This window comes from Salmo trutta, chromosome 10, assembly GCF_901001165.1.
Source record: "Salmo trutta chromosome 10, fSalTru1.1, whole genome shotgun sequence".
Classification (NCBI taxonomy): Eukaryota; Metazoa; Chordata; class Actinopteri; order Salmoniformes; family Salmonidae; genus Salmo; species Salmo trutta.
The window spans coordinates 5595535-5608336 of record NC_042966.1 but is presented as its reverse complement, the minus strand read 5'-3'; the positions used below and the strand labels follow the sequence as shown (position 1 = coordinate 5608336).

At 44.0% G+C, this 12802-nt stretch overlaps 1 protein-coding gene across 3 annotated transcripts in view; it reads right to left on the bottom strand.

The window, feature by feature from the left end:
* Positions 1 to 12802, bottom strand: part of ccdc186 (coiled-coil domain-containing protein 186) — a 157095-nt gene that overhangs the window by 34980 nt on the left and 109313 nt on the right. For all 3 annotated transcript variants that reach the window (XM_029764179.1, XM_029764180.1, XM_029764181.1), the window contains one exon: positions 2952 to 3141. In XM_029764179.1, coding sequence (XP_029620039.1) covers positions 2952 to 3141 — 190 coding nt within the window. The remainder of the gene's footprint in view (positions 1 to 2951; positions 3142 to 12802) is intronic.

The following is a 12802-nucleotide window of genomic DNA, read 5'->3' as shown; positions in this document are numbered from 1 at the left end:
ATAATCCATCCACCTGACAGGTGTGGCATATCATGAAGCCGATTAACTTGTTATGGATATGGGGCAGTATTTTCACGGCCGGATAAAAAAACATACCCGATTAAATCTGGTTATTACTCCTGCCCAGAAACTAGAATATGCATATAATTAGTAGCTTTGGATAGAAAACACTCCAAAGTTTCTAAAACTGTTTGAATGGTGTCTGTGAATATAACAGAACTCAAATGGCAGGCCAAAACCTGAGAAGATTCTGTACAGGAAGTACCCTGTCTGACCATTTCTTGGCCTTCTTTGTCATCTCTATCCAAAACAAAGGATCTTTGCTGTAACGTGACATTCTCTAAGGCTCCCATAGGCTCTCAGAAGGCGCCAGAATGTTGAATGATGACTTTGCAGTCTCTGGCTGAAAAACAGTAGCGCATTTGGTAAGTGGTCGATCTGAGAACAATGAGACGGGTGCGTGCGTGCACATGAAGAGTCCATTTTACTTTTTCAGTCTTTGAACGAAAACAACGACTCCCGGTCGGAATTTTATCGCTATTTTACGAGAAAAATAGCATAAAAATTGATTTTAAACAGCGTTTGACATGCTTCGAAGTACAGTAATGGAATATTTAGAATTTTTTTGTCACGATACGCGTCCGCGCGTCACCCTTCGTTACCCTTCGGATAGTGTCTTGAACGCACGAACAAAACGCCGCTATTTGGATATAACTATGGATTATTTGGAACCAAAACAACATTTGTTGTTGAAGTAGAAATCCTGGGAGCGCATTCTGAAGAAGAACAGCAAAGGTAATCCAATTTTTCTTATAGTAAATCTGAGTTTGGTGAGTACCAAACTTGGTGGGTGTCAAATTAGCTAGCCCGTGATGGCGAGCTATCTACTCAGAATATTGCAAAATGTGCTTTCACCGAAAAGCTATTTTAAAATCGGACACGGCGATTACATAAAGGAGTTCTGTATCTATAATTCTTAAAATAATTGTTATGTTTTTTGTGAACGTTTATCGTGAGTAATTTAGTAAATTCACCGGAAGTGTTCGGTGGGAATGCTAGTTCTGAACGTCACATGCTAATGTAAAAAGCTGTTTTTTGATATAAATATGTACTTGATTGAACAAAACATGCATGTATTGTATAACATAATGTCCTAGGAGTGTCATCTGATGAAGATCATCAAAGGTTAGTGCTGCATTTAGCTGTGGTTTTGGTTTTTGTGACATTATATGCTAGCTTGAAAAATGGGTGTCTGATTATTTCTGGCTGGGTACTCTGCTGACATAATCTAATGTTTTGCTTTCGTTATAAAGCCTTTTTGAAATCGGACAGTGTGGTTAGATAAAGGAGAGTCTTGTCTTTAAAATGGTGTAAAATAGTCATATGTTTGAAAAATGGAAGTTTTCGGATTTTCGAGGAGTTTGTATTTCGCGCCACGCACAATCATTGGATATTGGAGTGGTGTTCCGCTAGCAGAACGTCTAGATGTAAGAGGTTAAAATGTGTAGTTATGTCACAACACAATGCCAAAGTTGAGGAAGAGTGCAATTGGCATGCTGACTGCAGGAATGTCCACCAGAGCTGTTGCCAGAAAATTGAATGTTCATTTCTCTACCATAAGCCACGAGAATTTGGCAGTACATCCAACAGATCAGATCTAAAACTCACATTTCTATGTGAATTTGGTCAGGTCGCCCAAAAAAGTTACATATTGCAGCTTTAACTTTTCTAAATAGTTTCTATCTGGTTTTAGCTGTTTATGTTTACATGGAAACCTTAAATTTTATTTTTTGTCATTTTTTGTCATTTTTTACACTTAGATGGTCCGCCCAAGCCTTTATATGCAGAAAAAAACACCAAGTTGTGTCTAAAAAAACACTATTTTGCTGAGAAAAATGTTTTTACCCTTAAGTGTGTGTACATTACTGTATTTATACTTGGGATATTGTTTGACCAATTGTTTGATTGCTTGCCAACCCTGCCCGGGGTAGGGCTTCATTCAAACAACGCCTTTCCCATTGGTTAGTGGAGGCTATTGCCGAGGTGTACAGTTGTTGGGGACTGCAGTCCTGGGCGTCAGGGAGCATTCCACTGGAATTGCTACTTCATGGACACTGTTCAGGGGCATCTCCTCCTCTGAAATTTGTGCGGCGGCTAGTTGGGCTTCCCCTCACACCTTTGTGAGGTTCTATCGTCTGGGTGTCACTGTGCCCTCCCTAGCGCACACAGTCTTACATTACCATGTAACACAACACAAGCTTCACAGGAAACAGGCTATTGGCAAAGGGCGTGTTGCAAGTGTTCCATAGTCAGCGCACAGGGACCAGTTACTGTTGGAGGTTAACTGTTAACTGCTCAAGGGCAGTGTGTTCCACCTTGCCGGCTTGGGGATTTGAACCAGCGAGCAACCTTTTGGTTACCGGCCCACTAAGCTACCTGCCGGTTCCCCCGAAAGAGAGGGAGACTTCTCACCAGATTGACCCTCTTGCACGACTTGGATGAGGGAACCATGGCTTGGGGCGTGTTATACAGTATAGGCAGGCAAGGCTTACACCCGCAAATCCCTTATTTGCCTGTTAGGCAAGATTGAATACGTCTTCAGCGAATGACCCGCACAAGGCCATTTCCCATAGTGAAATGTCTCCCTCAACTCCTTCAGAGAACCGGGGTTACATACCATAACTAGGGCTGTGATGGTCATGGAATTTTGGATGACGGTAATTGGCAATTTCATTTTATTTTTATTTTGAAATACTTTCAAATAGAAATAGCTGACTTGGCAACAATATTAGAAAATAAGTGTTTAAATAATAAATATTTCACTACACATGTAATTGAACCCAGGTCTGAAACGTGGAAGGTTTCTAACCTTGTGGTAACATCTTGATTTGAGTGTGGTTGATTTCTGACGCACCATCAACTATGTAGTTAGACTGTGGACGGTTTCTGACCTAGAGTTAGCTGCTTGGTCAGGTCCTTGATGTTGGCCGCCTGTTTCCTCTTCTGGGTATGCAACTCGTCCCTCTGCTCCTCCACACGGGTCTTCAGCTGGGCCGTCTCCATCTGCAGCGTGGCCCTCTCCGCCTCCAGAGCCTGGACCTCATCCTGCCGCAGGGCCTCCTCCTTCCGGAGACGCTCAGTCTGCAAAATACATTGAATATGCAAGTCAGATAATAAAAGACAAACACACAAACAGAATCACATTTTTTAAGGGCAGGGGTGCTCAGCTCCAATTCTGAAGGTCTGCTGTCCTTGGGCCCTGTTTCCTAAATCATTAAAACCTTCATAGGAGCATTGTTATATCTGAGCTGTTTCTCAAAACCATTGTTACTAAAGTTGCACCTAACCCAAAAGCTTGTAATTAAAGACTTGGGCTACTCGTAGAACAGATAAGTGCAATGTTAAATTATGCTTTGCCCTCCCGCTAGAGGTTGATATTACCTTGGGAGTCCCGCGGGACTCGTGCAGCAATGGGAGTGAAATTCTAAAGTCAATTTCGGGACAGGACGGGAAAGGAATGACAATCCACAGGAACGGGCAGTACAGGAATCATTTAACTTTTTTAAAATATATATCAATCAAAAGTTTGGACACCTACTCATTCAAATTTTATTTTTTATTTTTACTATTTTCTACATTGTAGAATAATAGTGAAGACAAAAAAAACTATGAAATAACACATGGAATCATGTAGTAACCAAAAAAGTGATAAACAAATCAAAATATATTTTATATTTGAGATTCTTCAAAGTAGCCACCCTACTACAGGTACTCAAGAAGGTGGTCTGATTTCATAACTACTAAAACAGGACCCAGGTGGTAAGTATAAAAGATCCAGTCCATTTAAAAAACTGGAGGCCTCTTACACTTCAATGTTGTGATGCGAAAATCCTGGCGAAATGCATAGCACATAGAATAAAAAAGGCTTTAAGGGGCATCGCACTAATAATGGCACTGACTACGGAAACGTTCCCGCAGTTCTGTTCTTAGTGCCAGTCTGCACGTTCAAATTAAAACAATGTAACTAATAATGGCATCTTTATGCTTTTGTTAACCTCTCTGGGAAATGTGATCCTATGCCAACAGCCAGTGAAATAGCAGAGCGCCAAATTCAAAACAACAAAAATCTCATAATTCAAATTTCTCACACATACAAGTACTATACACCATTTTAAAGATAATCTTCTCGTTAATCCAACCACAGTGTCCGATTTCAAAAAGGCTTTACGGCGAAAGCATACCATTAGATCAGTGGTTCTTAACCTGGGTTCGATCGAACCCCAAGGGTTCGGTGAGTCAGTCTCAGGGGTTCGGCGGAGGTCAAGACACACACCCGACTCATATGATTCGTGATGACACGCCCCGCTTGGCCATCATTGGCTGCAGGTGATCACGCAACATCGCTTGGCCTATCTGTGCTGCAGGGAATTTGGCGCGCTCAGTAGTCGAATTGTGACTGTCGTGATGGTACGTCGTGTGATTTCTTTCTTAATATTTTAATCCCTTCATACTAACTATGTCGAGCAAAAAAAGAAAGTGGTCGGACGAATATGTACAATATGGATTCACATGTATAACGGAACGTGATGAGAGTCAGCGTCCTAACTGCATGATTTGCAATGCCAAGTTGAGCAATTCTAGTCTAGCACCGGCAAAACTAAGAGAACACTTCCTTAAGCTGCATGGAGATGGACAATACAAGAACACAACGCTCGCTGAATTCAAGGTGAAGAGAGCCAGATTCGATGAAAAGGCTACTCTGCCTGTTCTCGGCTTTGTACCCATCAACAAACCGATCCTCACAGCATCGTACGAAGTTGCTTACCTGATCGCAAAGCAGGGCAAACCACACACCATTGGTGAAACACTCATAAAACCAGCTGTGTTGAAGATGGCGAATATCATGCTGGGAAAAGCGGCTGAAGTTAAGTTATCCCAAATTCCTCTTTCAAATGACACCATTAGCGACAGAATAGAGGACATGAGCAAAGACATCTTGGCTCAAGTAGTTGCAGATCTGATTTCAAGCCCGGCAAAATTCAGCCTTCAACTCGACGAGACCACAGACGTTTCCAATCTAAGCCAGCTTGCTGTATTTGTGCGCTATGTGAAAGACGACGTGATAAAGGAAGATTTTTTATTTTGTAAGCCTCTTACGACAACAACTAAGGCAGCCGATGTGAAGAAACTTGTGGATAACTTCTTCAAAGACAACAATCTTTCGTGGGATATGGTTTCTGCAGTTTGTTCGGACGGAGCTCCAGTCATGCTGGGAAGAAAGTCTGGTTTTGGTGCGCTAGTGAAAGCCGATGCACCACACATCATTGTTACGCATTGTATTCTGCACAGGCATGCGTTGGCAACAAAAACCTTGCCTCCAAAACTGGCAGAAGTATTAAAAATTGTAGTGGAATGCGTGAACTATGTGCGAAATAGTGCTCTGAGGCACCGCATCTTCAGTGAGCTGTGTAAAGAAATGGGCTCTGAATTCGAGGTACTTCTGTACCATTCTAACGTTCGGTGGTTATCCCGGGGACAGGTGCTGAATCGTGTTTATGCCGTGCGTGTGGAATTAGCCCTGTTTTTGCAAGAGCACCAACATCGTCATGCAGATTGCTTAAAAAATTCTGAGTTCATTCTCATTTTAGCGTACATGGCTGATATCTTCGCAGCTCTCAATCATCTCAATCAACAGATGCAGGGCGGTGGAGTCAACATCATTGAAGCGGAAGAAAACCTGAAGGCTTTTCAAAAAAAGCTACCGTTATGGAAACGACGAACAGAGAACGATAACTTCGCAAACTTTCCCCTGCTGGACGACTGTGTAAGTAAGATCGAAGATGTATCTGGAATCGGAGACATTTCTGTACCCGCGGAACTGAAGCAAGCAATTGCCACGCACTTAGATGAGCTTGCAAAGTCTCTCGACGGATACTTCCCTACAAGAGAGTCATATCCAGCATGGGTGAGACAGCCATTCACGTTTAGTGTTGAGACAACAGATGTCAATGATGAATACCTCGATGAAATCATTGAAATTCAGCAGAGCCAGGTTCAACAGCAACTCTTCAGAACAACAACGCTCTCAACGTTTTGGTGTCAACAAATGGTAACGTACCCTGTTATTGCTAAGAAAGCTCTGGAGATTTTCATACCGTTTGTTACAACATATCTTTGCGAGCAATCCTTTTCGAGGATGCTGGACATAAAAACGAAGAAAAGGAACAGACTTTGTTGCGAAAATGACATGAGAGTGGCACTTGCCAAGGTGAAGCCGCGCATTTCTGAACTGGTCTCTGAAAGGCAACAGCAGAAGTCACACTGATTTGCAGTAAATATTCATTATTATGTTTTTGTTTTTGTGTGAAAATCATGTTTTAAAGGTTTTGTTCTTTGAACACTGATGTTGATGCACGGTTCATTTTGTGCACCAGTAAAATATATACCTATGTTTTGAATTTTATTTTTCCAATTAAGAAGGGTTCGGTGAATGCGCATATGAAACTGGTGGAGGTCAGTACCTCCAACAAGGTTAAGAACCACTGCATTAGATTATGTTAGGACAGCACCAAGACAAGAAAAACCACACAGACATTTTCCAAGCAAGGAGAGGCGTCACAAAAACCAGAAATACAGCTAAAATTAATCACTAACCTTTGATGATCTTCATCAGATGGCACTCATAGTACTTCATGTTACAAAATACATGTATGTTTTGTTCGATAAAGTTCATATTTATATCCAAAAACCCCATTTTACATTGGCATATAATGTTCAGAAATGTTTTGCCTCCAAAACTCTGGTGAATGAGCACATCAATTTACAGAAATACTCATCATAAACGTTGATAAAATATACAAGTGTTATGCATAGAATTAAAGATAAACTTCTCCTTAATGCAACCGCTGTGTCAGATTTCAAAAAAGCTTTACGGCGAAAGCACACTTTGTAATAATCTGAGTACAGCGCTCAGTCACCAAAACAAGCCATACAGATACCCGCCATGTTGTGGAGTCAACAGAAGTCAGAAATAGCATTATAAATATTCACTTACCTTTGATGATCGTCATCGGAATGCACTCCCAGGGATCCCAGTTCCACAATAACTGTTCGCTGCTCTGGCACCCCAATGGTGGTACAAGCTCGCTCACGACGCCAGGACAACGGAGTCAATCACCACCTTCCGGAGACTCCTGAAACCCCACCTCTTTAAGGAATACCTGGGATAGGATTAAGTAATCCTTCTAACCCCCCTACCCTCCCCCCCAAAAAATATATAGATGTACTATTGTAAAGTGGTTGTTCCACTGGATATCATAAGGTGAATGCACCAATTTGTAAGTCGCTCTGGATAAGAGCGTCTGCTAAATGACGTAAATGTAAATGTGATAGTTCGTTTTGTTTTCTATAAAGTTCATCTTTATGTCCAAATACCTCCTTTTTGTTCGCATTTAGTCCAGCATTCCAAATTCACAAGAGTGCGCGTTTAGTCCAGACGAAAAGTCAAAATAGTAACATTACAGTTCGTAGAAACATGTCAAAAGATGTATAGAATCAATCTTTGGGTTGTTTTTATCATAAGTCTTCAATCATTTTCCAACCGGACAATTCCTTTGTCTTCATAAAGGAAAGAGAAGGGAGCTCATGCTCCCGCCCGTGCGCGCACATGACTGAGATGATGGCCTACTGCCAGACACCGGATTCCAACAGCTCTCATTCTCTTCCCATTCACAGTAAAAGCCTGAAACAACGTTCTAAAGACTGTTGACATCTAGTGGAAGCCTTAGGAAGTGCAATATGACCCCACAGACACTGTATATTGGATAGGCAATCACTTGAAAAACTACAAACCTCAGATTTCCCACTTCCTGGTATTGAGAATTTTGAAAAAAATATGTGCCCATTTTTAACTGCCTCCTACACCAACTCAGATGCTAGGATATGCATATTATTAACAGATTTGGATAGAAAACACTCTGAATTTTCTAACACTGTTTGAATGGTGTCTGTAAGTATAACAGAACTCATATGGCAGTCAAAACCCTGAGACAAATTCTGACAGGAAGTGGATACCTGATGTGTTGAATTACTTTTAAGCCTATGCCATTGAAACACACAGTGGCTTATTAATCATTGAGCACTTCCTACGCCATCCACTAGATGTCACCAGTCTTTACAAAGTGTTTTGAGTCTTCTACTGTGAAAACTGACCGAACAAGAGACTTGGAACGTTGGTCATAAGCGGATGGCCAATACTACTCTGGCGCGCGAGTGCATGTTTGGGTACTCTCGTTCCAATACGTTTTAAAAGAGAATGCAATCGTCCGCCTTGAATATTATTGAAGTTCTGATTGAAAAAGGCCCTAATGATTTATGCTATACAACGTTTGACATGTTTGAACGAACGTAAATATATTTTTTTCCCTCTTTGATGAAGACAAGTCCGGCGGGCGTCGGTCATGTTTTTGAGTAGCCTACAGGACGCGCTAACACCACGGAGCATTTTGGACATAAATGATGAGCTTTTTCGAACAAAACTACATTTGTTATGGACCTGGGATTCCTGGAAGTGCCTTCTGATGAAGATAATCAAAGGTAAGGGATTATTTACATAGTATAGTATTTTAGATGACTCCAAGATGGCGCCTAGTCTGTATCGCAAAGCCTATTTTTCTGGGCGCAGTACTCAGATTATTGCAAAGTGTGATTTCCCAGTAAAATTATTTTTAAATCTGGCAATGCGGTTGCGTTCACGAGATGTTAATCTATAATTCTTTGAATGACAATATAATATTTTACCAATGTTTTCGAATAGTAATTATTTAATTTGTTGTGCTGATTTGACTGGCGGTATTGGAGGGAAAATATTTCCTCAACATCAACGCCATAGTAAAACGCTATTTTTGGATATAAATATGAACTTGATAGAACAAAAAATGCATGTATTGTCTAACATAATGTCCTAGGAGTGTCATCTGATGGAGATTGTAAAAGGTTAGTGCATAATTTTAGCTGGTTTTCTGCTTTTGGTGACGCCTGTCTTTGCATTGACAAAATATTACACACAGCTATTTTCAATGTACTGTCTTAACATAATCTAACTTTATGCTTTCGCCGTAAAGCCTTTTTGAAATCGGACAACATGGTAAGATTAAGGAGATGTTTATCTTTCAAAGGGTGTAAGATAGTTGTATGTTTGAGAAATTTGAATTATGACATTTAATTGTTTTCAAATTTGGCGCCCTTGATATTTCACCTGCTGTTGATAGGGTGTACCAGGGATGGGACGCTTGCGGGTGTACCAGGCCTAAATATTTTTTTGGGGGGGCTTGCCTGTTTTGCATGTTATTTGCGCATTAATACGTGTCACATATGAATTTGCATTTGGTACTGTCATGTTCTGACCATAGTAAGTTGTTATTTTCTATGGTAGAGTAGGTCAGGGCGTGACAGGGGGGTGTTTGTCCGTTTTTGTATTTCTATGTTTAGTTTCTAGTTTTGTATTCCTAGGTTGGGTTTTGTTTGGCATGACCTCCAATTAGAGGCAGCCGGTTGTCGTTGTCTCTAATTGAAGGCCATATTTAAGTTGATGTTTGTCCCACTTGTGTTTTGTGGGTGATTATATTTTGTGAGTGTGTTTGTTCCTCCTGCGTCATGGTTTGTTGTTTTGTTCCTTCATTTTATTTTGTGTCGCATTAAGTTTCACTGTCCAATAAATATGTGAAACCGACGCTGCATTTTGGTCCAATCATTCGAACAGCCGTGACAGAATCACCCACCAACAAAGGACCAAACAGCGTAGAAGGGAGTAGCGGGAAAAATGGACTTGGGAGGAGATAGACAGGAAAGGACCCAGGAGGCAGGCTGGGGAGTAATCGCCATCCGAAGGAGGAGATCGAGGCAGCAAGAGCAGAGCGGCGATACTATGAGGCGATATATCCACCAAGAGGCAAGGACGAGAGGCAGCACCAAAAAAATGTTTTTTTGGGGGGGGCACATGGGCAGATTGGCTAAGGCGGTTTTAAGACCTGAGCCAACTCCCCGTACTTACCGTGGGGAGCGAGTGACCGAGCAAGCACCGTGGTATGCGGTGATGCGCACTGTGTCGCCAGTGCGCACTCACAGCCCGGTGCGCTCGGTGCAACCTCCTCACCGTTGCCGTGCTAGAGTTGGCCGTCAGCCAGGAAGAAGTGTGCCGGCTCAGCGTAGCTGGTCTCCAGTGCGTCTCTTCGGTCCAGGTTATCCTGCGCCTGCTCTACGCACGGTATCCCCCTTTCACCAGATCAGCCCAGTTCGTCCTGTGTCGGAGCGCCGCCCTTGCTTGGCTCAAATAACCATCCAGCCAGGACGGGGTGTGCCAGCTCTAAGCTCCAGACCTCTGGTGCACCTCCAGAGCCCAGAGGTGCGTGTTACTAGTCTGGCGCCTCCTTTGCCAGTCCCATGCATCAGGCCTCCAGTGCGCCTGCCCAGTCCGGGGTGTCCTGTTCCTGCTCCCCGCACTAGCCCTGAGGTGCGTGTTACTAGTCTGGCGCCTCCTATGCCAGTGCCACGCATCAGGACTTCAGTGCGCCTGCTCTGTCCGGGGTGTCCTGTTCCTGCTCCCCGCACTAGCCCTGAGGTGCGTGTTACTAGTCTGGTGCCTCCTATGCCAGTCCCACGCATCAGGCCTCCAGTGCGCCTGCCCAGTCCGGGGTGTCCTGTTCCTGCTCCCCGCACTAGCCCTGAGGTGCGTGTTACTATTCTGGAGCCTCCTATGCCAGTCCCATGCATCAGGCCTCCAGCGGCGCTCCGCAGCCCGGAGCCTCGGGCGGCGCTCCTTTAGCCCGGAGCCTAGCCCGGAGCCTCGGGCGGCGCTCCTTTAGCCCGGAGCCTCGGGCGGCGCTCCTTTAGCCCAGAGCCTCGAGCGGCGGCCTTTAGCGCAGAGTCTCGAGCGACGGCCTTTACCCCAGAGTCTCGAGCGGCGGCCTTTAGCCCAGAGCCTCGAGCGGCGGCCTTTAGCCCAGAGCCTCGAGCGGCGGCCTTTAGCCCAGAGCCTCGAGCGGCGGTCTTTAGCCCAGAGCCTCGAGCGGCGGCCTTTAGCCCAGAGCCTCGAGCGGCGGTCTTTAGCCCAGTCTTCAGCGGCGGCCTTTAGCCCAGAGTCTTCAGTGGCGGTTGGCGGTCCGAAGCATCCGGCGATGATCCATGGTCTGGTTCCTCCGGACATACAGAAGCGGGGGTTCAGCGGGTGGTGGGGGTACTATGCCCGGAACCAGAGCCGCCGCCATAGAAATTAGTCACCCACCCTACCCTCCCTTTGTGTTGTGTTTTTTTTGGGGGGGGTGGGGTGTTGTTTAGGGGGGTTTTGTTGTTGGTTTTGTAAGTGCGGTCGGAGTCCGCACCTACAAAGTACACCTTTGGGGGAGGGTGGGGGGTACTGTCACATCCTGACCATAGTAAGTTGTTATTTTCTATGGTAGAGTAGGTCAGGGCGTAACAGGGGGGTGTTTGTCCGTTTTTGTATTTCTGTTTAGTTGCTAGTTTTGTATTTCTAGGTTGGGTTTTGTTTGGCATGACCTCCAATTAGAGGCAGCCAGTTGTCGTTGTCTCTAATTGGAGGCCATATTTAAGTTGATGTTTGTCCCACTTGTGTTTTGTGGGTGATTATATTTTGTGAGTGTGTTTGTTCCTCCTGCGTCATGGTTTGTTGTTTTGTTCCTTCAGTTTATTTTGTGTCGCATTAAGTTTCACTGTCCAATAAATACGTGGAACGAAACTGACGCCGCATTTTGGTCCGATCATTCGAACAGCCGTGACAGGTACCTTGGGTCGAGTGTTCGCACCAACTCACAAAACCCCCATTTCTCGGCCGTGTAAATTGGGGCCTTGTCTTTGCAGATGTAAGTTGTAACGGCAGCTGTTATCTCCTTCCATCTTTGTGATTCTTTGCCATATGGTGTGTCGCGGGCAAAAGCCTCTTGCAACATCTGAGTTGGGGGTTGTTTTGAGCACTCGACCGTACTGTTTCACATGAATCTTGCGTAGGTGGTAAAAGAGGTTAGTGGTGTTTGAGCCTGTTGTCGGACATGGCCTGCGGCATATATTGCAGAGGACGGTTCTCTGGTCCATGTCAGACTTTTCATACCCAAACCACGTCCATGCGACCGAAGTAGCCCCTCTTTTAGGTACGAGCTCCGTGTCTCCATGCTCTGTGTCACATTCGCTCTCGTCAATGTTTGTTTGTGTTGCAAATTTCCTTCTACACGGGAGGTGTGGAAGAATGCAAAGCGTCGTCCAATTGACAAAAAATATTGCCGTAAAGAGTGTAATTTGCGACACAATGAAATAAACGATAGAGCATAATATGAAACGATAGAAAAACATCTATCGTCACACAACATATATCGTCATATCGCCCAGCCCTACTGCCTGGTGTCAATGGTTAAGGCTGGTAGCGGTGGTGTGGGGAATGCTTTCCTGACACACGTTAGGTCCCTTGATACCAATTAAGCAACATTTTCAAAACCCTGAAGAATTCAGGCTGGAGCCAAAGGAGGGCTCCAACCCGGTACTAGATGGGTGTACCTAATAAGTGTATTTCATGAAGAGTAACAACATGTGCAATGATGTGACAAATATGTGATTTACTACATTATTATAGGCTAAGCCATCAGAAATAACAGCCTCAAAATGTGCAGCCCTAGATGATAGTCTATTCAGGAGCTGATCCGTCATCAGTATTGTGTATTCATTCTAATGTTAAGGTAAGATTTAAACGAAGAAAGCTGATCCGGGAGCATCGCTGCCTTCCTTTCGATCCTATCAC